Source organism: Acanthaster planci, linkage group LG15, assembly GCF_054643075.1.
Source record: "Acanthaster planci isolate LZ-2023a linkage group LG15, COTS_SCS, whole genome shotgun sequence".
Taxonomy (NCBI): Eukaryota; Metazoa; Echinodermata; class Asteroidea; order Valvatida; family Acanthasteridae; genus Acanthaster; species Acanthaster planci.
This window is the reverse complement of record NC_141791.1, coordinates 2,108,950-2,131,318: the sequence shown is the minus strand read 5'-3', so window position 1 is coordinate 2,131,318 and position 22,369 is coordinate 2,108,950. Positions and strand designations below refer to the sequence as shown.

The 22,369-nt window shown below is 44.9% G+C and overlaps 4 protein-coding genes and 1 pseudogene across 14 annotated transcripts in view; 1 reads left to right on the top strand and 4 right to left on the bottom strand.

Moving 5' to 3' along the window:
* LOC110974393 (dynein axonemal heavy chain 5-like) overlaps nt 1-22,369 on the top strand; it is a 76,794-nt gene that overhangs the window by 27,454 nt on the left and 26,971 nt on the right. For all 11 annotated transcript variants that reach the window (XM_087146969.1, XM_087146963.1, XM_087146968.1 and 8 more), the window contains 19 exons: nt 400-662; nt 941-1,135; nt 1,300-1,386; nt 1,610-1,674; nt 2,114-2,317; nt 2,564-2,717; nt 2,875-2,989; nt 3,364-3,462; nt 3,947-4,197; nt 4,794-5,039; nt 5,326-5,478; nt 5,907-6,020; nt 6,374-6,540; nt 7,173-7,359; nt 8,847-8,954; nt 20,208-20,347; nt 20,798-20,929; nt 21,366-21,567; nt 22,194-22,333. In XM_087146969.1, the coding sequence (XP_087003095.1) occupies nt 400-662; nt 941-1,135; nt 1,300-1,386; nt 1,610-1,674; nt 2,114-2,317; nt 2,564-2,717; nt 2,875-2,989; nt 3,364-3,462; nt 3,947-4,197; nt 4,794-5,039; nt 5,326-5,478; nt 5,907-6,020; nt 6,374-6,540; nt 7,173-7,359; nt 8,847-8,954; nt 20,208-20,347; nt 20,798-20,929; nt 21,366-21,567; nt 22,194-22,333 (3,022 nt within the window). The remainder of the gene's footprint in view (nt 1-399; nt 663-940; nt 1,136-1,299; nt 1,387-1,609; nt 1,675-2,113; nt 2,318-2,563; nt 2,718-2,874; nt 2,990-3,363; nt 3,463-3,946; nt 4,198-4,793; nt 5,040-5,325; nt 5,479-5,906; nt 6,021-6,373; nt 6,541-7,172; nt 7,360-8,846; nt 8,955-20,207; nt 20,348-20,797; nt 20,930-21,365; nt 21,568-22,193; nt 22,334-22,369) is intronic.
* On the bottom strand, nt 10,640-11,578 carry LOC110974394 (trace amine-associated receptor 13c-like). Its single transcript, XM_022225995.2, has one exon. It carries the CDS (start codon nt 11,576-11,578, stop codon nt 10,640-10,642), a length of 939 nt encoding a protein of 312 aa, XP_022081687.2.
* On the bottom strand, nt 13,441-14,397 carry LOC110974395 (beta-3 adrenergic receptor-like; annotated as a pseudogene).
* LOC147796589 (beta-3 adrenergic receptor-like) lies at nt 14,931-16,617 on the bottom strand. Its single transcript, XM_087146660.1, has one exon. The coding sequence runs from the start codon at nt 16,612-16,614 to the stop codon at nt 15,682-15,684; it is 933 nt and encodes a 310-aa protein (XP_087002786.1). The 5' UTR covers nt 16,615-16,617; the 3' UTR covers nt 14,931-15,681.
* Nucleotides 17,808-19,284, bottom strand: LOC147796588 (beta-2 adrenergic receptor-like). The gene has a single exon (XM_087146661.1). It carries the CDS (start codon nt 18,748-18,750, stop codon nt 17,818-17,820), a length of 933 nt encoding a protein of 310 aa, XP_087002787.1. The 5' UTR covers nt 18,751-19,284; the 3' UTR covers nt 17,808-17,817.

Sequence of the window (22,369 nt, the reverse complement as noted above, 5' to 3'; positions counted from 1 at the left end):
TGAGAAAGAAGGAACCTAAAAATAAGATCTTTATCGTCATATTTATCCTCACGTAGCCCTTTCTTATATATACCTATTCATATGAGTCTTTTTAATATGAAATTCATCAAGGGGATGAAATAAAAACGACATCCCCAGGTTAGTGGCATAGGTAGGATTTTAGTAGTGGGGGTGCATAAAGGGGACACCAGCATCTTGTGGGAGGGGGCACCAGCTTTCAGTGGTGTGGTTTTTTTGGGGCAAGTTTTTCTTAGCCTTGTTGAATATCCATTCATCTGTTTTTTCAGTGGGGGGGGCACCAGGAATTTGTGAGGGGGCACAAAACACCACTACCCCACATTTTGATGAGCGAAGAACCACAATGCATCTTGACAGTTGTTTTTGTGTCTTGAATTGTAGCCATCATCGTCGCGGGTGGCCCGGGCACTGGCAAGTCCAGCGCCATCCAGACCTTGGTGGAGGCACTGTCGGCCATTGCCCCTGCCCACTCCCGCCAGTCCCGCAGCAGCGTGGTGTCCAGCAGCATCACGGCCATCAGCCACAAGCTGCAGCGCCTCAACCCGCTTGTGGTGGACGACCTGGCCCTCATGTTCGGCCACCTCAACCAGAACCGGGACTGGGTGGACGGCGTCTTCACCAACATCTGGCGCAAGGCCAACCGGGTGAGAACCTGTCCACGTTAGCGGACCAATTTTTAAAGAGCTACTTTGCCTGGAAATATTTTCAACACAAGCAGCCAAGGGCATGTTCGAGGGGCGACCATTTCTCGACCACTGGTCAATTTTTCCCTGGTAAGCCGTGGGCAAAATACATCCTGGGTACCGGCAGAAACTTGCTGTGATTGTGAGCAGGAGACAGTTTTAATGAGTTTCAATATTACATCATTCCAACTCTTAAAAAAGAGAATAACTCTAGAAGTTTCTTTGTTTTTCCTGTTCAGAATGTCAGCACAACTTGGCTGTGCCTAGACGGTCCCCTGACCCCCAGCTGGGCGGACAACTTCAACAGCGTCTTGGACAACGACAAGGTCCTGCATCTGCACAATGGTGACCGGCTCTTCCTGAGCGACAACGTTAAGCTGGTGTTTGAGACCGGCGACCTGACCATTGCCTCGCCGGCGACCGTCACCAGAGCTGTAAGACCTTGTTAATTTACATGTCGAATTCTTGGAGTGGAAAAGGAGGCAATATCCAAATCCTAACTATGAGGCACTTTTTGTTTTTTGAAGGTTTCTAACACAAGCCTTCTTGAATTGGCCAGAATCTATCGTTCTATGCTTTTTTTCTCCTGATTTACCAGGGCATCGTCTATTTGGATAAGGACGTTCTGGGCTGGCGTCCCATCGCTCAGGCCTGGATGGAGAATCGCAACCAGCAAGAAGTTCACGTAGGTTTCTTCCAACTCAGATGTTCCTTTGTCCCTCGTTTCCAAACACCAACACAGCTTACTGCTAAAGAATGTATAATTTTATTAGAATATCTGATACTTTGGACTGTTTTATCAAGCAGCTGTCCTATCTAGCCAGGCCTATCTAGCTAGGCCTATCTAGCCAGGCCTATCTAGCCAGACCTAGGATTGAAGAGATACTTTATTTCCTGTATTTGTGCAGTGTTTACAGAAAGCCTTCAACAAGACCATGGATGCTGTCGTGAATTTTGTCCTGTACGAAACCAGGTACGTTCTCTCCTTCCACTTTGGTCAATTTTCTCAAGAGAAACGACAGAAAATACCTTCTTATTTTTCCAGCCGTCAGTCATAAGTTTTGTCTCTACTTGTGCAGATTTGATGACTGATGATTGAAGTTTCAATTGATTGTTGTTGCAAAAGACATCCGTTCAACTTGATCAAGTTCAGTGTGAAAATTCATGCTTCTTTAATACCACTCTGAAACTCTTTTCTGGCGAATCCCAAATTAAGCACACATGTATTTGTAAGTGTTTACATTTGCACAACTCAAAAGGCTAGTTCATACATGGAGCAATGGCATTCATGAATGTGAAATTGTGCCCCAAGATCACATATTTTGGTAGGATTTCACAAAGCTGAACTCATTTAAACGAGCATATGTACGAATTGTTCACATCGGAATTCTTGATTGTCTCGCGATACCCAGACCCTTGGTTCCAGTCTGCGAAGTGGGTCTCTTCAAGATGTGTCTGGGCCTGCTGACGGCCATGCTCAACGAGCACGTGGAGATTGGCGGCGAGCTGCACATCGAGCGCCTCTTCCTCTTCTGCCTCATCTGGTCCTTCGGCGGGCTCCTGGAAGGCAGTGACCGCAAGAACTTTAGCGACTTGCTGCGGACACTGACGTCGGCGTGAGTAGTTGTCGTGATGTATGGTTATGGCAGCGTCTCATGTGAGCAAGTTGAAAAAAATCGAAGTTATAAAGTGGCCTCTTTGATGCAAAAGCCTGGTGGTCAAATCCTCTGTAAAACCCTTAGGTTGACGAGAGTACGGAAAACGTAATGCCAAGCCCAAATAAAGGACAAGTTCTGCTGTGGTGAACTGACTTGTTGCGTTAACTTGAACCACTTTCATCATTCTCCTGATTTCTTTCTCAGGTTGCCCGACTACGATCACGACATCTCCGTCTTTGACTACTACGTGGATGAGTCCGGCGAATGGGACCCATGGCTGTCTCGCGTCCCCGAGGTCACCTATACGTCCGACACCCACGACCTGCTGGGAGAAATCTTTGTGGAAACAGTTGACACGGTATGTCCAAACCAACCTAAATAGGAATTAAGATTAAAATTTGTGAGATTTTTCACATCAAAATCTATCCCTTGACTGTGTGTTGGTAGAGGGCAGAATTCAAATATTCGAAATTCGATTAAAAAATCCCTTTTTTTTTTCAAATGTTGTGTTTCAGATTCGCTGTCGAGTGATTCTGGAGTTTGCTAATCTGTCCAATATGCACGTCCTCCTGGTTGGACCTCCAGGCTCAGGGAAGACGGCCATGATCAACGACTTCATCAACACGCTGGGTGAGATTAAGTAGAAGGACTGAATTTCTGTCCGATTTAGAGTTTGGTAAAGGTCTAGTCCACCTGCATACTTCAGAATAAACGGTCTTTATAAGTGTGAGGAAAGATTATAACATAAGTACTATCAAGATGTATGATATCTGAATGTTTGACACCCACAATTATGTCTGTAAAAAGCACCAGAGCGAGAACCAGTGAGTAAGCCAACAAGCTGTTTGCACTACACTTCCTTCTTCAAAATGGCATCACACTTGGGTACTCTGTATACCCCTTCTAGAATTTTACCATGGTGCACAAGCAGTTGGAAAAAAAAGAAGTGAAAAAAAAAATCTCTCTGTTTAGTGTTTAATCTCCAGACATTTTTGCCGTTTCAGATCCATCTTATCAAGTCACCAAGCGTCTGGTCTTCTCTGGCGCGTCTACTGCCTCCCAACTGCAGCAGTTTATTGTGACCAACATCCACCATCGCAGAGGTAAAGAAGGAGCATATCTCAATCGAACAAAAACGAACCGCAGAACTGAACCGAGCCAAAGCCAAACTGAGACCAAAGTGAAGTCAGAATGGAGCACTTGCTAAACTTCATAGCAAGATTTTCAGAATTTTTTTTTTTCAGTCACTGAATTCAATTGATCCCAAATTGTTTACCATTCCGAATAAGCTTAGTAACTGTGCTTTCTAACTTTCTGAACCGTTTTCAATCCTGTTTGTGTTGTGGTTCTTTCCTCGCCTTCCACCTTTTGTGACCCGAATTCGAATCCGACCTGGGTCAGGATGTGGATCGGGTTTGGAGTCCATGCCTGATTCTGTAGGTTTTCCCTGGAAGATTTATCTGGGGTTTCCCACCTCTAAAACTGAACATTTCTACATGGTCTTTTTAATCATTACTTCATCCCGTAATTGGTGCCAAATGCGCTGTTGGATGTTATTTCATAAATGAATAAAATTTGACCAATCAGGGTTTGTCTATGGAGCGCGCGACAACAAACGGCTCCAGCTCTTCATCGACGACCTCAACCTCCCCCCTGCCGACGAGCACGGCGTGCAGCGTTGCAACGAGCTCCTACGCCAGCTCCTGGACGACCGCGTCCTGGTCACGCTGCAGAAGCCATTTGAGTGGCGTACCATCCAGGACCTTGTGGTACTGTCGGGTCACACACGCAACGTCTACCCTAGCGTCGGGAACAAGAAGATGCCTCAGAGGCTATTGGTAACTTTTCGTCTCTTTTCATCAAACAAAATTTTTGTCCGTCTGTCATTAGTGTTTAAAGGAGATCACGATTTCTGGAACGGTGCGACGGTTTATCATTCCAGTAACACTCCATACTCAACGTGTACTAAAACCTCCCAACTGCTCATATTTTAACAAATGTCAATTCTCTGTTCACTTACTTTTGTGGTGTTTGTTTTCTTAAGCACATCTTGCCACATTGACACCTGTTCGGAATGCCTTGCATTGTCTTATACAAGCGATTTAAGAGTTTTTCATTGTTTCAGATCAGTCTTGTTGAAAATGCTGAACAATGTAAATGCTGCATTCAAAAAACAGAAATGGGGCTTGCTGAATTTTTTTTCTGCATTAAATAGTTTGACAATTACTCATGTTTATATTGTGTTTGTTAGATTCTTGCAAAAAAGGTCATTGTTTTAAAAAATTCCTTAAAATGTTCAATCCTGCACACTATTACAATCCTGGTCCCATACCTTACGATCTTATGAGATGTGTACTGCAAACTTGAGTTTGGCACTGAAATTTTACAAAGAAGAAAATTTCTTTGATTAACAAATTGAGTTTTTTGACCACAGCGGCACTTTGCCGTGGTCAGCCTACCTGAGCCCCACGACTCGACGCTGACCGGCATCGTGGACGCCATTCTGGACGGTAACATGCACAAGAACAACGGCCAGAGCCTAGCCCAGGAGCTGCATGAGGCCATAGTGACCGCCTCCTGCCAGCTGCTGACGAAGGTCCAGGCCGTCCTCCGGCCCTCCCTGATGCCTGGCCGGCACCACTACATGTTCACCCTGCGGGATCTCACCAAGGCCTTCCAGGTATGAGCTAACCAGTCCTTTAAAGCCAGCACTTGAGAGCTACACAATGGCTCACTCCAAACTACTTATTGGTATTGGTTTTGTCTGGAAACCAACTTTTGGAGAAAAAAGACTGGATATGTTGGCCAACTGTTCAAAATCACAAATGTTGACTCACGTGAGTTGGTATATTTCTTACCAAAATCTTATAGTTGGCAGCATTCACCATGTCGCCATGGAGCAAACTCGTCCATGCAAGTCATTTTGTGACATCTTCTTCAAATGCTCTAAACATTTTTCTCCCCAGTGCCTTGTGCGCCTGTCCGAGGAGGCCCGAGGCGAGATCAGCATGGTGACGTCACTCTGGCAGCATGAGGTACGACGCATCATGCAGGACCGGCTCTGTCGCACGGCAGACATCAACTGGTTTGAGCAGACACTGGCGGACATCGTCAAAACGGTAACACTTCTACTCAAGCTAGAACCCTTACATTTTTCCATTCATAGACGGGTCATTCCTTGAGGTTGGGGCACAAGTTGTGACAGTGTCCATTGTTATGTGAGTTCCATAAAAATAAACAGCTATTTCCCTGCATGTGGATTCCACATTGACGTTGTTATACATCTTGCTAAGCTGAATACAGAGGTGTGTGTTATTTTTAGAGAGTAAATGACCTACTCTAAAGGTCATGACAGGCGGTTAAAGTTTCCCATGTAACAAGGACACTGTCACAAATTGTGCCCCAACGTCATGGAATGACCCATATGCATGCCTAGTCACCATACCGCTGACAGTGCATAAGAAATATAAGACATATTGCAGTTATTCCTCAGTTTGGAAGGACCCAGATTGAATGCCATGATATCCCTTTTATGTGTTTCCATTAGCACTTTCCAGAAATCCCTGATGGTGATATTCTGTATGAGGATTTTGTGACATTCCCCATCGAGCCGAGGACTTACGTCCGGCCCGTCACTTCTCTCTCTCAGAAATCTGTCAGGGTAAGTCAGTCCATCTGTTTTTCGTAGCAGTTAGGGTAACAATGCATTCTTTGAAGGTTTGAGAGCATATGACGAGGACTTATCCGCTCGCTGTGGTGAGATTCAGACCCGTTTCTCACTGGTCGTACTTGATGGAAGGGTCAGTTTTTGCCCTGAGCCTCTGTGAGAAACAAATTCATTAGGCTGAACTTCAGTTGGGACTCACACCCTGGCGAAGCTGTTCTCCCTTGACACAGGGCATCACCAAGTGCCCGGGAGAAGAAACACGTTCACAGACTGACTCTGGTGGGATTCGAAACCAGGGCCGCATTGGCCGCCCTCAACTGAGTTGGACCCTCTCTTGAATTCCTTAGGTCGTCCTGCAGCCCGTGGAGCAGCTGGACAAGGTCCACCAGTGTGTCCACTCTCACCTGACCCGCTACAACGAGGAGTTTGGCAACGTCACCATCAACATCATGCTGTCGGACGACATCATCCATCATGTGATCAGGATCCACCGCGTGCTCAGCTTCCACCATGGGTGAGGCGACCATTTTTTTTTCTTTCAAATGAGAGACAGAATTCAGACTTGGTTATATTTCTTTGACACCTCAGTCTCGTAATAGGCTCACTTTTTCCCTAGTTTGGAGTGCTGGATGCCATAAAATTTCACAGAACCACCCTATTCTGACCAGATGTAAATAGGGTCACATGACCCTGCAATTTGTCACCAAAAGCACACAAGACATGTAGACCTCAATTAATTTCTGGTGGTAACTTTGCCTCATTCACAAAACCCAAGATAACCACAGTCATCCTTGGTGAGTAAACAATAATGCTTTGTTTATGCCAGAAACTGTATGCAGGGTCTCGACACACTAATTATGGGTCACTCTGAGGGATCTTTGGTCTACATCCAGCACAGCCACACTGTGGATGCTGTTTCCAGGCTTTCATTAAATTACCACACAAGACTGATTGCAAAGATGAAAGTAGGCCTGCCTCATATAGTCGCACAAGCGTAGCCAGCAATTTGAGAGATACTTGTGCTCTATGTAACACTGCAGTCCAAGAATAGATTGTTTTACCCAACATGAGGCTAGTTTGAGTGAAGAGAATCATCACTCATGAAACGACCCAGTAGTAAACAGTGAGTTGTATTTTTTTTTACAGTGGTAACCTGTTGATGGTGGGCGCCATTGGTAGTCACTTGACCACGCTGGTCAACCTCGCCTTGCACGTTGCCGACATGCCCATCCATCCCATTGACACATCCAGGAGCAACAACTTCTTTGACGGTCTGCGCTCGGCCGTCAGGCTGGCTGGAACTGAGGGAAAGATGCTGACCCTCATGTTCACTGTAAGTGGGTAACATTCCTCATATGCCCAGCCCAACCCACCCCAACTCAACCCAGCCCAGTCTAATCCAACTCAACCCAGCCCAATCTAATCCAACCCATCCCAGCCCAACCCAATCCAACCCAACCCAACCCAATCCAACCTAAACCAACCCAACCCAATCCAACCTAAACCAACCCAACCCAGTCCAACCCAACCCAACCCAATCCAACTCGACCCGATACAACCTTACCCAACCCAATCCAACCCAACCTAAGCCAATCCAACCCAACCTAAACCAACCCAACCCAGTCCAACCCAACCCAACCCAATCCAGACTATTTTGGGGGATACCACCTGGCAAGTTTGAGCAACAATTATAGTTCTCTCCAGTTCAAGCAACATCATCTAAACGATGGATAGTTTGGACCCTGTAGTCAGCCCTCTGGAACCAGCCCTAGGGCATGACCACGACTCTGGTTATCCATTGCTCACTAATATTGAGGGAACTGTTCAATATAATTGTATGAGTTGTCATTGACCATGTATGCTGGGAGAGTTGCAGCTCATGACAAAATGTCAGTACCGATAAGATTTTTATACAAAAATTTGACGAGGGTCTAGCGAGCATAACTGCACTGCATGTGGGTATTGGTAACAAGCACTTGAATTGTGGCTAAGCTGTAGGTACAGATTTAACTTGATCATTACTGCGATGGAATCACCTTCCTTCTTGCATTATTAATTTTGAAAATGGGCTTTCCTTCTAGGCATGTCACATCCCCTATTGGTCAAAAAGTTTAACAGGCTCAGGCCTCCTCTCTGTGAGCCTGATATTAGGGCTGAGTCAATTTGAATAGTTCACTATTCGAATATTCGATCTTCATTTGACGGAATATTCAGTTGTACTGACGGACAGATTGTTAATGAACACACCATTTACAAATCAGTTGCAATAATGCACACAGTTGTACTTTACAATCACTATAATAGCTTCTAAGAGTATCTCCAGCCATGATTTTGCAAGATTTAAGAGATGAAGACTACGTCTTGCCCGATTGAAAATTTTATTTAATTTTTTTTTTAATTTTTAATGGATGATTTACTTTTTGAATTGTAAGATTTCTGTCATTTTTCATTTGTATCTGCTTGAAACAAGTCTCCAAAGTACAAATTTTCTCATTTAAAACAAAGAATATTCTCCCTTCCATTTCATGAATTTTGCATTCGAATATTCAAATTGGGAAAAAATTCTAATATTGGATAATCAGTCGAATATTTGGATATTCGGATATTTGGCACGGCCCTATGTGGTATCAGAGCAGTAATGTCTCTTAATTCTCTTAATTCAAAGTTTAGCCTCTCCATTGATAGTCTGCCAAAGTTTAGCCTCTCCATTGATAGTCTGCCAAAGTTTAGCCTCTCCATTGATAGTCTGCCAAAGTTTAGCCTCTCCATTGATGGCCTGTGTTATTGCATCTCCTGTATGTTTTTTTGCTCGGACCACAGGCCCGGGATTTGAAGGAAGAGGTGTATCTAGACGCCATCAACAGTCTGCTCGTTTGTGGCGAGTACCCACCCCTCTTCTCCAATGATGAATTAGACGGACTTCTTCAGGTGAGAAATTTTTAAACTATCGAGGAAATCATAAAGAGATCTTTTTTAGACACAGTGGGGCTAAATGGTTAAGTTGGGTGATAGGAAGACACCAGACGTAGCTACAAGGACAAGACAGTGATATAATTGATTCTAGAAATCATATTTGTTGCCAATTACATCGCTAATGTTTGCCTGATTTATCATCTCATTACCTTAGCCCTTAAGCGTGTCTGTTTGAGAGCCTTTTTTCCAAGTGTGCAGATATGTAAATGAGTTGACCCTGTGACATAGGTCAGAAGGTCGGGAACGCCCAGGTGCATTTGCGACTCTTTGTGGGAGACATCAAGACTGTTTCAAATGAACAGAGAAGTTTTGCTTGGCAAAAGAAACAAATTATTTTCACTGCAGAAAAGAAAAAAAATCAAGTTACCAGCTAAAGTGTCATATATTGCTACATTGCCTGTGACTCCCAGCTTATTTGTGCTCAGATTGTATATATGCTGTTTTGGCGAGACAACTCCGTGAAATCAGGTCAAGGGCTATAGCTGTACGTCAACAAGACTTTCAGTAGATTTGAGTGATTTGGCCTCGTTTTGATTGTATTCATCATCATCGATTATAAGATGTATCCCCAACCACTTACCTGCCACCATCAACCTCAACCAGACACCAGCCCCCGGCAGACCTGAAATCTATTAATTCTTTCTGCATTTGAGCATTGAAGTTGGGACCATCACGAGACCAATCACCATCCCAGTCACAAGTAATGCGCGGTGAACAATGATGTGGGATTTCTTTTCGCTGCAGTTCATTTGGGGACAGCTCGTGACTTGAATTCAGACCGGAGGTCTTGCATCGTTTGATGGGAATCGTGTGATTGTCCCGACGGATGTTTACTAACACACTTGCACTTGAGAGAAAGAAGCCTTGAATGCAGTCATCGCTTGACTAAGCTACCCTGACTGTTTTATTTGCAACACTCATCATTACAAGCTATGTTTACACTGCCAATTTGTTGGTGTCATAAAGCTCTGCACGATTTCGGCCAACTAGCGATAATAAAATTAAAGTGACGACAAGCAATTCTGACAGACCCACAGTGAAACCGTTTGACAAGCTGTACTTTGGTGCCAATTTGTGCAGTGTCCAACAATGTGAGGGGAATTGATAATTCATAATATCCATCATCTGGCGATTCCCTTGGCCCATACATTATCAACAACTTCACTCAGACAGGGAAAAAACTTGTATCTGGGGTTTTCCATGCTGGCTTCATTTTTTTCACCTCCCTGATTTTGGAGGCTTTTTGGTTCAATAAGTCACATTTTGTGAGAAAAACGTAACACTGTACGCTGTTGATCCCCAGGTGGAAGTATTTTTCCACGTAGCTCAAACATTGTAGGCCTAAGAATGGTTTCTATCATCAGAGACAAAGCTTGAGACAGATAACGTCCAGATTTGGAAAACCCTAGTCCTTTAAATCCGAAACACAAGTCATTACATACACTAATGTGTAGATAGTTCAGGTTGATTGGGGGAGTCATTGTGTGGTGTCCCTACTTGGCTGTGCACATTAAGGATGCGACTTTTAAGGTTTTTTTTTACAAAATATGCCAACAAACCTCTTCTCGTCAACTGTTCGGAAGTCTGATAGTCTTAGTGTCTGCTTATGGAATGGCCTTGAGGCCTTTTCCATTTCCCAGTCAGATATTCAGTGGTTCAACAGGTGACTTCATACAACACTGGAGTCTCTGGTGAATGATCTTCTTCGCTGTCTGACGGTAAGCCTCATTGAAGAGACAGTAGATGAACACATTGAAACCGCTGTTGGCAGCCGTCAGCCACATGGTCAGGAACTCCAGCCAGTGGGGACTGGTCCAGTTGGCTAAACCCTCCACGGTCCGCATGAGATTGAAAGGCGTGTAGCAAGCAGCAAATGTCAGAGTGACCATCAGAAACGCCTTCAGGGCTTTGTTGTCTCGGACGTTGTTTCCCTCCGTCTGGTTGTTGCGGGCATTGCGCAGTTCGTGCTGACGGCTGATCCGAATGATGCGGGAATAAATGCAGGTCATGGCCAGCGTCGGAAGGAGATCAAAGACAACTAGAGCCACCATGTTGACGGCATCAGAGCTGCTTCCAAAGAAACACAAGGCAGAGGCAGGGTAGTACTTGAAGCTTACCCCAGTGACATGGGCTACTATTAAACTTGATGTGGTGACGCTCAACAAAATGACTTCAAGAGTGATAACACGGCGTGCGGTGCACCAGACAGGAAACTCATAGGGCCTCGTTACGGCGATGTATCGGTCAACATTGAGACCAATCAGGGAGAATATTGTCATGCTGATAGCAATATTGACACAGTCGCTAGCCACTGCACACCCAATTGTACTGAATGGCCACCGGCCCAAGGCCGAAGCAACAGAGGAGAAAAGCGCCAACACACCGATGAGCAGGTCAGACGCGGCCAGCGTCATCATCAGAACTTTGGTGCTGTCGGCCAAGTTGGTCACACGACGCGTCACAGCGATGGAGAGGCTATTGCCAGCAATGATCAGTGTTGCAACAGTAACAATGAAACAGGTCCGCAGAGCAATGAGAAAAGGGGACAGGCCAAAAGAATCAGTCTGTACGTCAGCCATCCTTGGACTCTTGATTTAAATATCACTAAGAAGACAAGACAGGAGTCAAACAAATTCAGTTCCTTGAAGTCTCCGTTCAACTCTTTTCTACTCAGTTGGAAATTGCACTGCAACTTGTGCAGATCTCTGATGGATTTCAATTTGACAGTGAGGGTTCGGCCCTCACTATTAAAAAAAAAGCCAGTTTGACTGTAACAACCCTAAAAGGAACATGATTTTTCTCAGCCACAACTCCAAACCGCTAACTAGTTGCTCTCATAGTCGGTCATGAATGGTTTTTAAAGATTTGTCACAGAATGCCTGCACTTGGCTTTGCCTCGACGAAGCATATTATGGTTGGTTGAGAAAATTGTGTGTAAATATATCATTTCCCCTTCCTCCTTCTGCTGTATCACCATGGAAACCCAACTATCTTTGTCATTTCAATTCAATTTCAGCAGTCAGTGTTTCCATCATGCCATCAGCCCCCTTGTTTGAAGGTACAAAGAGCTAGATGGACTGGAACAGCAACCTTGCTCAATTTTCTTATTCACCTCCCATCAAGCAGTAATTATACTTTGTGTGCTTCACCGGTGAATGTTCGCGCACCATCGCCAATTTCATCGTCTATTCATAGATTCAGTGCCGTTATAATGGCCCATGCCGTTATCTAAGGAACTGATTGAATTTTAATGAAAGCCTGATTTACTTTACTTCTAAGTTTAACAAATCTGTATTTTTCCTGAAGTCACTGTTTATCAAGGTAGATTAAATTGGACTGGAGTTTACGCAGGCCTTGAATGGCCTTTATTGTCTCGCTTGAACATTATTTCCTTCAGTCTGGTTGTTAGGGGCATTGCGCAGTACATGCTTGTGGCTGATCTGAATGATGCGGAAATAAATGCAAGTCATGGTCAGTGCCGGAATAATATTTAAGACAACAAGGACCACCACGTTAACGGCATCAAAAGTGCTACCAAAGCCACACAGGGCAGAAGCTGGATAATACATCCGACTCAGTAACATGTGCAGCCACTGTAATAGAAACAGCAATGATTGACAGAATAAGTGTAAGAGTTGTAGCTTGGCGTTTGGTGCACCAGACAGGAAACTTGTAAGGCCTTGTTACGGCGATAAATCAGTCAACATTAAGACAAAGGAGTGAAAAAGTCTCCATGCTGACGACAACAGTCAGTAGCCAGTACGCACCCGATTGTCCCAAGTGTCCATCGCAGTTGTCCCATTTGCAGATTGTGCCGCAAATTTCTCCAGAAGAAAAAAAAAGAAAAAGGCTTGGTGAGTCTACAGTGATATTTTGTAACTGTACGTGAACTTGCCCTTAACTTCCTGTAGGCTTTGGATGGCTGACTTGAATCAAGGATGATGGGTGGAGTACCTGTTTCCAGGCATCCAGGTTTTAACTGATTGTGCAGCGCCCTCCATCAGCTATGCACAACACGGATAGAAGGCAGGCCCATATTGACATGTTTCTCTTTTGCAGATCCAGATATATATTGGTTCAAATTCGAAACCCCTTGTTATGTGACTAAGTTTTAACCCCTTCACGACTGGATTATTTTGACCGCGATTGCTGGGCTGTGGTATGCCCTGAATGGAGGGCTTTGTCCAGCAGCAGGCCCCATTGAACCAGCAGCTGCATGGTGAATAGACTGTATGTGTGGTATGCACTAATGCTCACACAATGGTGCGGTAGTAGCAGTCCTCCGTAGCGAAGGGGTTAACGTTGCCGTAGCGAAGGGGTTAACGTTGCCGTAGCGAAGGGGTTAACGTTGCCGTAGCGAAGAGGTTAACGCTGCTTTAATTTATGAAGGATTTGAATAGTCCTACTCATGGTAGGGCCAAGTGATGCTGCTCTTTCTCCATTAGATGTTCACCGGTCCAACGACAGAACTTTTGCAACACGAGAGTCTCTCCTGAAGGATTTTCTTTGCCATCTGACGATAGGCATGGTTGTAGAGGCAGTAGATGAACACGTTGCAAGCGCTGTTGGCAACAATCAGCCATATGGTCAGGAACTCCAGCCAGTGTGGACTACTCCAGCCGGCCAAACCTTCCACACTACGTAGCACTGCAAACGGTGTGTAGCAAGCGGCAAACGTCAAGGTGACCATCAGAAATGCCTTCAGAGCTTTGTTGTCTCGGACGTTGTGCCCCTCATTGTTTTGATTATTTCGCCGCTCGTGTCGGCGGCTGATCCGAATAATGCGGTAGTAAATGCAGATCATGACTAGCATTGGTATGGTGCTGAACGAAACAGTGGTTATTGTGTGTATGACATCAGTGATGTCAATTAAGCACAAGGCAGAGGCAGGGTGATACTTGGATTCTGCTCCTAAGCTATATTCAGTAATCGAGGTTGAAATGGTTACAGTCATCAGCGTGAGTACAAGAATGATTGCCCTGCCCAAGAATGATTGCCCTGTCTGGTGCACTAAATGTGCACCAGACAGGATACTTGTAGGGCCTTGTAACGGCGAGGTACCGGTCAACATTCAGTCAAATGATGGTATATGTGGTCATGTTGCTGACCATCTCAATAGAGTGGGCAGCTATGGCACATCCAGTCATTCCAAATGGCCATCATCCAAGGCCGAAGTGACGGCATAGAGAATTGCCTGCAGACCGATGAGCAGGTCGAACATGGCCAATGTTGTCATGAGAACCTTGGTGCTGTCAGCCAAGTTGGTCACACGACACGTCACAGCGACGGAGAGGATATTGCCAGCAATGATCAGCATTGCCAGGACGATGACGAAACAAGTCCGCAGGGTGATGAAAAAAGGGGACAGGTGTAGAGAATCAGTCATTTCATCAGCCATCCTTGGATTGCAACACTGCCCTCACAGGGACTAGACAGAAATCAACAAGTCCATGTAATTTCTTGAAGTTACTGTCCTCAGTTCTTTTGGCTGTAGACTGTGTTGAAAATGTGTAAGTTGTTTCAACACATTCTTCAAATTTCAAGATGAGGCCCCACCCTTCACCAAGTACACCACTAAGGTATGACAAGTGGTGCTACTTGGCACTCAATTGATACCTATCGATGTCCCTTGTTACCATGCGTAACTACAACATAAAAGCTTCCTATTCATTCAAACTACTGCTATTAGTCCACGGCCGAGGCAGGCAGACATTACAATCATACAATTTCCTAGACCACAATGATCAATTTACAGCCATATTTATCTTCAAGTCCAATCTTAACAACGCCCAGGGTTCGAGAGCAGGTTCCTCTATTTTTTTCCCCCACAAGTGAGGATGTTATTAGCTGCACCCAAAACAGCACATGGACCGGTGTGACATACAGCCCTGTACGCAATATTAATTCGAGGACCAGTCTTGTAACTCTTTCAGCAACGACACACAGTTTTATTTCAGCAGTGACTCGTGCAGTAACACCAAAGTTTACTTTGAAAGAAACCTGCATCAACATGGATCCACAAGGCCACCTGTATCAAGTTTCATCTAATGGCAGTCCTCAGTAAGCAATAACGGCACTGTGCGTAGTTCTCATTTCACATTTTCCAAAAAAAATTGGCTGATATATTTTACTGACAGCCTATTAAAGTACTCTGAAAATAACAGCATACAAATGTTTGTTAGACTTTACTGATGTGAAAAGAGGGTTGAAAAATCCAAAATCTTATTGTGTTTTTGAGGGAAAGATTTTTTAATTTGAACTTCATAGCCTTTTATTAGTAGACATCATTTATATTATCTCTAAACAGTAAGCAATAAAAAAACAAGGTTTGTCATAAGCTTTACAATAATACTTTGTGAGCATATAAAATGGTTCTTTAATTTACAAAGGCTGTAAGGGCTGATTTTTTTTATAGAGTTGTGGATGAGCTTAAATACTTCTTCACTGTCAATTTTTTTTTAACTTGAAAGTGTTACAAAATTGAGTTTGAAGTGCCCTCAACTCATTGCACAAAATGAGGCTAGATTACAGAAGTCTTGGCAAGTTGCTGTCGTTGGCTTGAAACCTTTTGTTCAGTTGGAAATCTCAACATATCCACGCTTTGCATCGGTTATGTAACTTTTGTGGGATTTAGTTTTGTTTATGGTTTGGCCAGCCCCAAGTTCCTTTTTTTTTTTGGCCGTTAGATGTTCACTGGTTCAACAGCGGACATTTTGCAACACTGGAGCCTCCGGCAGATGATCTTCTTAGCCATCTGCCGGTAGGCCTGGTTGTAGAGACAGTAGATGAACACATTGCAAGCGCTGTTGGAGACCGCCACCCACATGGTCAGGAATTTGAGCCAGTGTGGGCTGGTCCAGACTGCAAAACCTTCCACGGTTTTCATGAGTGTGAAGGGCATGCAGCAAGTGGCAAATGTCATGGTGACCGCCAGGAACGTCTTCAGAGCCCTGTGATCCCGACCGTTGTTTCCGTCGTTGTTCGGATTGTCGCGCTGTTCATGCCGGCGGCTGATCCGAATGATGCGGAAGTAAATGTACACCATAACTAGTACCGGAATAATGTCAAAGGTGAGGAGTGCGGTCATGTTAGCTATGTTGGAATTGCTTCCCAAAAAGCACATAGCCGAGGCAGCGTAGTATAGAATAGATACACCAAAGCTTTGCGACAATATTGAGGTGCACGCTGACAGGGTTGATAAAATGAACACGAGAGTAACACTGCGCCGTTTGGTGCACCACACTGGAAACTTGTAAGGCCTGGTAATGGCAATGTAGCGGTCAAGGTTGAGACCGATGAGGGAAAATGTGGACAAGCAGAAAGCCGTGTTCAAACTGTAGGTGAATAAGGAGCATCCAGTCGTCCCGAACGGCCATCTGTCCAAGCCCGAAGCAAAGGCAGAGAGAAGCGACAACAGACCGACAAGCAGGTCGGAGGCAGCCAGCGCCATCATCAGAACCTTGGTGCTGTCGGCTAAGTGGGCCACGCGACGCGTCACAGCGATGGAGAGGCTATTTCCAGCAATGATCAGCATTGCTAGGATGAGGATGAAGCAAGTCCGCAGGGCGATTAGAGAAGGGGACAGGCCAAAAGAATCGGTCAGTACGTCAGCCATCGTTGAACTCTAACACACTGCCCTCAGAGACTAGCCAGAAGTCAACAAATCCTTGTTGTCTGATTCCACATAGACCGTCAGATTCTGTGTCGTGATTTTGCTGTTGGTTTGGCAACGGCGTGGCATCATCAGAGCTGGCATTGAAATGACCAGTGAACCCGCACTGCATTTACCTCTGGTCATTAATACCGTCAGTTAAGGTCACTCTGGTGACATCCAATATCAGTGATACCTCAGCTCATTTCTTACAGTGATTAATACCGCACTTATGGTTCTCCATTAAAAATTTCAAGTGATGAGACGAACAGTTGTCCCCCCCATCCCCCACTACCAACTAGGGGTGATAAAGCAGTAATTCTGCTTTATTATCTTGCCATCCTGTCCTTGATTTCTCCAAGCTGTCACTTTGTACAAAATGTACTATTCATATCGTGTGTTTTTGCCTCCATTTGACCCCACATTAAAGTGAAATTTGTGGTGCTGTGCTGTCTGTGCCTTTGCTGTCAGTCTTGATTATATTGAGCCTTGACAAGGCTGGTGATTTTCTAAGATGTTGCCACTAGTAACATTTATTGATTATATCTAGCCTTGACAAGGCTGGTTATTTTCTAAAACGTTGCCACTGGTAGCATGCTGACAATAAATGCCGTCAATGCAGTACAGCACAATTATATGCCTCCAAATCTTAAGTTTTTGTTTTGAAATCGCAGGTTTTACTGTACAGTGTTGAGTTTGAAGTACTCTCCAGTGGCTGTGAACATTGAGGCAAGAAAGCAAGATGGCCGGATCCAAAACTAATTTTTTTGGGGGGGCGGTTGCAAATTATTTTTGGAAATTTATCTTGTAACCTGTTATAGCCTGTCTGAGGTGTAAAGCTTTCTTTAGGCCCTTTTTACATGCATTTTGAAGGTAGGGAAATGAAACGGACCAGTGTCTCACTGTTTTTTAAAAAAAATATTTCTCTTGGCTCCTTCTCGTAGGGGGCATGGCCCCTATTCCCCCCACCCCCGGATCTGCCCCTGAAAGGCAGAAGCGTATTGATGGGTTGTTGTGTTGTTTTGCAGTGCTGCAACCTTCGGTTTCATCTGAAATCCCTCAATAATGTGACTAAATCTCAGCATATCCGGTCATGCCACAGTGCTTCATATTGTGTAGACTTCAGTTCAGGTTATGGTTTGGCCAGTTCATGCCGTTTCATGGCAATTAGATGGTCACCGGTTCAACAGCAGACACTGTGCAACATGGGAATCTGTGGCGAATGATCCTCTTCGCTGTCTGTCTGTAAGCCAGGTTAAAGAGACAGTAGATGAACACATTGAAAGCGCTGTTGGAGACCGCCACCCACATGGTCAGAAACTCCAGCCAGTTTGGAGTGGTCAAGTTGGCCAAACCTTCCAGGGTTTTCATGAGAGTGAGGGGTGTGTAGCAAGCCGCAAACGTCACGGTCACCACCAGGAACGTCTTCAGGGCTTTGTGTTCCCGACCGTTGTTTCCGTCGATGTGTGGATTGTTGCGCAGCTCGTGCCGGCGACTGATCTGAATAATACGGAAGTAAACGCTCACCATAACAAGCACTGGAATTATGTCAAAGATGAGAAGTGCGGCCATGTTTATGGCGTCAGGATTGTTTCCAAAAAAACAAATGGCAGAGGCAGCGTAGTACTTAACCCGCACTCCATAAAGCTCTGAAGCTATTGAAGTACATACGGAGAGGATCCATAAAATGAGCACAAGAATGACTGCACGTCGCTTGGTGCACCAAACAGGAAACCTGTAGGGCCTTGCTATGGCAATGTACCGGTCAATGTTAAGACAACTGAGAGAAAATATGGACATAGTTAGGGTCACATTCAGACTGTAGGTCGCCAAGGCACATCCAGTCGTCCCAAACGGCCATCTGTCCAACGCCGAAGCGACGGTAGAAAGAAGCGACTGCACACCAACAAGCAGGTCGGACGCGGCCATCGTCATCATCAGAACCTTGGTGCTGTCGGCTAAGTTGGTCACACGACGCGTCACAGCGATGGAGAGAATATTGCCAGCAATGATCAGCATTGCTAGGATGAGGATGAAACAAGTCCGCAGGGCGACGACAAAAGGGGACAGGCCCAAGGAGTCAGTCAGTCCGTCAGCCATCCTGTAATTTCTTGAGTAGAGTGCTTTGTGACAAGCCTCTTCAGAGCTCTAGTTATCGTGCGACGACCCTTGTGGTGTATAGAAGAGATAAACCACAATCCTTGCTACAACCTGTAGGTGACTTTGAGGGGCAAGGGCTGTATGTCACAGGAGCATAATTTCCTAGGCTAAAACTTTACTGTGCAGCGCTTCTGTAATAATGCCAATCAGCCCCTCAGATTCTGTGTCATGATATTGCTTTCTGTTCGGCAACGAGGTGTAATCATCAGAACCGGGGTTGAAATTAACCTGCACTACAATTAGCTCTTGTCTTTAGTACCATCAGTTAAGCTCGCATCTCTGACGTCCATCATCAAAGATGCCGGTCTCATTTCCTGCCGTGATTGATACTGCAATTAAGAGAGTCCATTAAAAATCCTATTAACCTGCATGATGTGATGACAGGTCGCCTCCCCCAACAATACTTGGGTTTCATCTAGATTATTTGCTGGTAAATTGTAGCCATTATTTGTAGTTTATTAAAAATGGCTTTGATTCTCTCCTTCCGTCTTACTCATTCTCCCCCCAAGCTGTCACCTTTTATGTTAAAAATTATATGACCTGTTTTGCCATGAAGATCCCAAGTCCAATTTGTGATGCTGGAGTGCAAGTAAATAAACCGTCTATTGATCATCAGTCTTGATTATATCTAGCCCGTGCGAGGCTCCTTATTTTCTAAAACGTTGCCATTAGTGACCAGTAAATAACTGATACCGTCACAGCAGTAGGACGTGAATATCCACGTGTTGCTATGGACACATATCACTTCTTAATTGCTGAGCACGTATTCGCTGCGTACTTGCAGAGTAAATTTGTTGGCGATTCGTCAAGCTGTGTAATGAAAGCCAAGTGTGACTCACTGTCACAGTGATATCAGGTTTTATGGTTCAGCGTCAACTGCTGCTGATTTACAGAAATGCTAACATATGACCAATCACTTGATTTGGTATAAGTAAATCATTTTGTTTGGAGATTTTTCTAGTTGAGTTGTTTGCAAGAATTGTGCCTCAGGTTTTGTTTGTGCTATATTGGACTGAATTATGTAAGATTTGGGGTGTTGGTTTGTTTTGGTGTTTTTGACCTCCTGCTTTTGGATTTCAGAATGTTCAGTCAAATCAGGAGTCGGTGTTTGCACCAAGTGGAAATTTCGACCCTATTTTAAAAGAATTTTTAAGGGCCTGCACTAGTAAATTATCCAACAGCTTGGGTTGAATTCCAACCTTCAACTGCATGTGGTTTGATGTAGTTGGAAGTCTCACATGCATATACCTGCTCATGATTTGTGTATATTCATTTTAGTCTCTAAACCGAGGTGTCTATTAACATCTTGAATGTTACATAGGTGGGAATCGAACCCTGGGCCAACTAGTTTCCCAGAGTGATATTAGATTCTGGTCTTCTCTCCTCTCCCTCCTCAGGCCCTCGGACCGGCCATGAAGCGGCACTTTCCCAACACGCTGATCGATCCCATGAAGTTCTTCGTCTCTCGAGTCAAGACCAACCTCCACATTATTATCTGCGTTCCTCCCACGGACAAACTTCTGCGCATTGCCCCCAGGTAAGATGCGAAAGTCCAGATGGTTCAAACAGAGATGGGGTCTTTGAATTTGTGTTTGTGGTACTTTGCAAGATGTCATGAAACATCTTTTTCTTTTGAAAAACAAGTTGTTACACTTAAATTGAATAGCAATAATTGATTTGATAGTCAAGTTGCAAACTGTGAATGACATATTGTGGAACAATATTACCCATGATCCCTTGCACCTGTAAGTTGAACAAAGGCACTGTGCTCACAACTTTTTGCAACTTGAATTAATTCCAGCTTGACAGCTGAGTAGTTTCCATGGTTACAAGATAGAGCCTTGGTGTAAGCAAGTGCAGCCACATTCCCGCTCCATGTAGCAGTTCTGTGCAATGAACAAAGTTTGTGAAAACTGCTCCGGTCACGTTCTAAAGGTAGTACTAAATTCCCTCTCTATTCAAAGCCTTGTCTGCTTTGTTCTTGCAGCGAATACCCCGGCCTTGTGACAGGCATGCAGATGAACTGGATGTGCGACTGGTCCCATAGCGCCCTGCTCGGCGAGGCCACCTACTTCATACACAAGCACAGCCTGGCCAAAGACAGCACAGCAGAAACGCGGTCAGTAGACGGGACAGTAGTGGGGCTCTCTCTTGATAGAGCTACCCAGTTCAGTGATGAACTGGTAGTGGGCTTCTGACGACAAACTTGACTCACACACTGCTTCAGCACGTTTCTGTGCTTAGAAATTGGCCCCAGGCTTGTGCGAAAGATCTGTTCACAGAACGCTTAGTCTGGCCATGAAATCAAGGCTCCTCAAAAGTGCTCTGGGCACAGTAGCTTGCCAGCCTGAAGGAACATGTAGAGAAGAGACAATGAAAACAGTTACATTTTTAGGGTTGGGATGAAAACCCTAGAAGATTATTCTGGATAAGATCTGTGTAGTTGAGTAGGGAGTGAAAACCCACATGTCGATCCAGGTGAAAGGTGAGGAAAGAACCGCTGTGTCACTCTTGTATCATTCTAAATGGGTATCCAATTTCTTTCAACCGTCCAGGGAGAAACTGGTGTCCTGCCTGGCCAACATCCACAGCTTCATCCTGCACGACTGCAACCAGATCCCCTGGGCGGGGAGCACCAGCGAGACCGTCCAGATCACCACCCTCAAGATTCACGGCAAGAAGGAGGCCATCAAAGTGCAGACGCTGGACGTGGCCAACCTGCCCTACACCAAGCTCATCATGAAGGAACGCATCAAGGTAAAAAAATAAACACCGTCGGGAACGCTGCTGTGATCCATTGCCTGCAGATGAGGGAAATCCCTCTGGCAGTGTCTAAATCAATTGGCTGTGGCTTGTAGTGATGTACGCATCTATGGGAAATCACTGCAGCCGCTAATCAGTGGTTCCCATAGGCACCTGTGTTATTTCTAGCCATAGCCACAGCCAAGAGAACTTTTGGATGTCTGATCTATGTAAACTCAGCAGGCCCCTGTATGTAAGCTGCTGTTGGGAGATGTTATCAAGGTCTGGTTTAGGGGATTTGCCCAGCTCCAAGACTGATCTCCCACACTGGCCGGAGGTTTGAGTTCAAGACTTTAGCACTCTGAATTTGAACCTGCTGACCTTGTGTGACTAATGCATATGTTCATGTATATGTTGCCATGTAGGAGGCCAAAATCTAGAACATTTCACGTAGTTCCACAGTCAATTTGGGAAAATAAGTCTGCCATCCAGGATGAAGCCCAGGTCCAATAAAGCCCAACTTAATGTTTGGAAAATATTCTTTGCTCGTTGTTAGCACATAATATCATGACGTACCTTAAACTCTGGAAGCCTGGTGACCATCTTTTACACATCCTTTCATCTCTCGTCACTTTCTCCAGTTACGTCACCGTGACCCCAAGATGCCCGGTAAGCACGAGCTCTTCATTGGTCCCCGCACCTTCCGACGGTTCTTGGACTGTTTCCGTTACATCTACAGCACCAAGGGAAAGGAGAACACGGCCAAAGTTGGACAGCTACGGTGAGCTAACCCCTGAGACTTTTGGATCACTCCCTT

Coding starts and splice junctions, on each gene's coding strand:
- LOC110974394 (XM_022225995.2), bottom strand. CDS start 11,578: ATGGCTGACGTACAGACTGATTCTTTTGGCCTGTCCCCTTTTCTCATT.
- LOC147796588 (XM_087146661.1), bottom strand. CDS start 18,750: ATGGCTGACGGACTGACTGACTCCTTGGGCCTGTCCCCTTTTGTCGTC.
- LOC147796589 (XM_087146660.1), bottom strand. CDS start 16,614: ATGGCTGACGTACTGACCGATTCTTTTGGCCTGTCCCCTTCTCTAATC.